Source organism: Chrysemys picta, unplaced genomic scaffold (assembly GCF_011386835.1).
Source record: "Chrysemys picta bellii isolate R12L10 unplaced genomic scaffold, ASM1138683v2 scaf5628, whole genome shotgun sequence".
NCBI lineage: Eukaryota > Metazoa > Chordata > Testudines > Emydidae > Chrysemys > Chrysemys picta.
The window spans coordinates 1-2,870 of record NW_027058328.1 but is presented as its reverse complement, the minus strand read 5'-3'; the positions used below and the strand labels follow the sequence as shown (position 1 = coordinate 2,870).

The window sequence follows — 2,870 nt, the reverse complement described above, 5'->3', positions numbered from 1 at the left end:
TGGGTGACGCTGTCAAACGTTTCCAGCAGGAGCACGCTCAGGGCTCTGGCTCAGAAGACCACAGAGCTGTTCCCTGTAGAGCTCTGATGGCCAGGCTGTGAGCTCTGAGCTGCTTTGGGGCTCTTTCGGGAAGGCCGTGGTTGGTTTCCCCTGCAGGGTCTGAGTATGCATCTGTTCTGGAAAGCGCAGGAGTCTCTGCCAGCCCCTTGTGAGCGAGGGGATCGCTGGCTCTCTGCCCCATGCAGTGGGGTCCCCGGTGGGGCTATTGGCTCACGGGATGTGGGCTGAGGTAACTGGCGCTTCCCGGGATTGCTCCTTTGCACGGAGTTGGTGTTCACCACACAGGGTGGCATTAGCCAGGCCAGCCGTTTCCCACCAGTCCCGTTCAGAGGCTCAGTCCTGGCGCTGCACCGAGCCAGTTTGGTTCAAGTCTGAAGCCGGCAGTGGGCTTTTATACCCCTGTGTTAGTGAGCAGCTGTGGGACCACACTTGCACTATGGCTCGGGGAGCCCGTGGGGTCGTCTCCCCTCCACTCTGATTGTTTGTGTCTGAATTGACCCTCTTGTGTTTCCAGGGGCATTTCCTGGCTGTCCCGTCCATGCCAGCCCCGAGTAGCAGATGAACGCCGAGCATGGTGGGTATTTACCTGGATCCCACCTGCTCTGTTCTCACCCAGCAGGGCCCCAATCCCAATACTGGATGAAGCGAGGGGAAGAGCTGCAAGTCCCAGATCTCAGCAAAGGCGAGGACGATGAGAGCTGGCCGGGCCCCCAAACAGGTGAGGGATAAATAAGCCCAGCTGAGAGGGGTGGGGGCAGCGGCAGGGCCGGCACAACCACTAGACGACCTAGGCGGTTGCCTAGGGTGCCAGGATTTGTGGGGGCGGCATTTTGGCTCCCTCGGTGGCATTTTGGCGGCAACGCTTCGTCCGCCGCGGAATTCGGCGGCATTTTGGCGGTGGGATGATCTTCGGCCGCCCCAGTGTTCGGCAGCATTTTGGCGGCAGCTTCTCGCGGAACCGCCCCTCTCCTGTCCTCTTCCATCCTTTTTTGCCACCTGGGGTGGCAAAAAAGCTGGCGCCGGTCCTGGGCAGCGGGGAGCCCCCACATCCACCCCTGCAAGCCCTCCTGGCCCAGCTCCTCTCAGAGGTTGTCACCACCCTCTCCCTGATCTGTCTGCACCACTGCACCCATCCCACCACCTGCGCCAGGGCCCCCAGAACCATACGAGAGCCATGTCTTGGCTCTCACTGAAAAAGCAAATAATATTTCCAGCCCACACAGAGGCAAAGAAAGGCTTGTGAACCTGAGCTGGGTGGTGCTGACGCCTGCCTGAGTCTGCAGCAGCCTGAAAAAGCTGCAAGAGGTGTGACCGCCTCCTTCAATCCCAGCTCGGAAACCGGCTCCAGGGAGGGGCGGGGCCACGTGAGTGGTGCCTCGGACTCTGACTGCCGTAGTTGGGGCCCTGTCCTAGCCGGCCTCCTGTGGGGACGGCTCATGCCTGATTGCCCGTTTGTTCCTGCAGGTGAGAGGCTGGCGAGCGTGGCTGGGGCAGAGGATGCTGCACCGGGAAGAGGCGGCACCAGCACTGATGTGGAGCTGGTGGGAGTGTGGCACAAAGACCCTGCTGCGGAGGCAGAGGAAGCTGTGCCAGGAGGCGGTGCCAGGGTGGAGGAGGCTGTACCGGGAGGTAGCGCTGATGCAGAGCCGGCGCGGCACAGAGGCCCCACCATCAAGTGGCCCTTTAAATGCAGTGAGAGTGGGAAGAGCTTCCGGCAGAGTGCCACGCTGACAAGGCACCAGCTCCTCCATGCGAGTGAGAGGCCTTACATCTGCACCACCTGTAGCAAAGGCTTTTGCAACCGCACGGTACTGGCCATGCACCAGCGGGCGCACACAGGTGAGCGCCCCTTCCCCTGCCTGGCGTGCGGCAAGGCCTTTGCTGGCAGCTCGGCGCTGCTGGTGCATCAGCGAGTTCACACCGGTGAGCGTCCCTACCGCTGTGGGGAGTGCGGGCAGAGCTTCCGGCAGAGTGCCCACCTGGCACAGCACCAGCAGGGCGCCCACGCCAGCCAGTGCCCCCACGCCTGCGCTCACTGCAGCAAGAGCTTCGGGCTGCTCTCCATGCTGGCACGGCACTTGCAGACACACAGTGTCGAACGCCCCCACGCCTGCCCTGACTGCCCCCGCCGCTTCCGCCAGCGAACCCACCTGCTCCGGCACCGGCTAGTGCACACAGGTGAACGCCCCTTCCCTTGTCCGGTCTGCAGCAAAGCCTTTGCCCTGAGTGCCACGTTGCTGCGGCACCAGCTGGTGCACACGGGCGAGCGCCCCTACTGCTGTGGGGAGTGCGGCCGCAGCTATACACAGAGCTCCTACCTGCGCCAGCACCAGCGCAGTGCCCACGCTGGCCAGTTCCCCCACACCTGCCCAGACTGCGGCCGTGCCTTTGCTGACCGGGCCAACCTCCTGCGGCACCAGCGGGGCCACACAGGCGCCCGACCCCACACCTGTGCTGAGTGTGGGCGGTGCTTTGCCCAGCTGGCACACCTACGGGAGCACGGGCGCACACACAGCGGGGAGCAGCCATTCCACTGCAGCTGGTGTGGCCAAGCCTTTGGGCACCGCTCAGCCCTGGCTGTGCAGCAGCGCGCACACAGTGGAGAGCTCTCCTACCCCTGTGCCCAGTGTGGGTGCCCCTTTGCCCAGTTTGCCAGCCTGGTGGAGCACCGCCGGCGGCACACGGGTGAGAAATCTCACCAGTGCCCCCATTGCGGGCACCGCTTCTGCCACCGCTCAGCCCTCCTTCGCCACCAGCGCTCCCATGCCGGGGAGCGCCCCTTCCGCTGCAGGCAGTGCGGTCGTGGCTAC

The 2,870-nt window shown here is 64.0% G+C and overlaps 1 protein-coding gene across 1 annotated transcript; it reads left to right on the top strand.

Moving 5' to 3' along the window:
* Window positions 1-285: 285 nt before the first annotated feature.
* Window positions 286-2,854, top strand: LOC135980659 (zinc finger protein 883-like; the record flags this gene model as incomplete). The annotated part of the gene is made up of 2 exons (XM_065580576.1): window positions 286-778; window positions 1,525-2,854. Coding segments are annotated over exons 1-2 (1,490 nt in total), but the record flags the coding sequence as incomplete, so codon positions are not given.
* Between the last annotated feature and the right edge of the window lie 16 nt (window positions 2,855-2,870).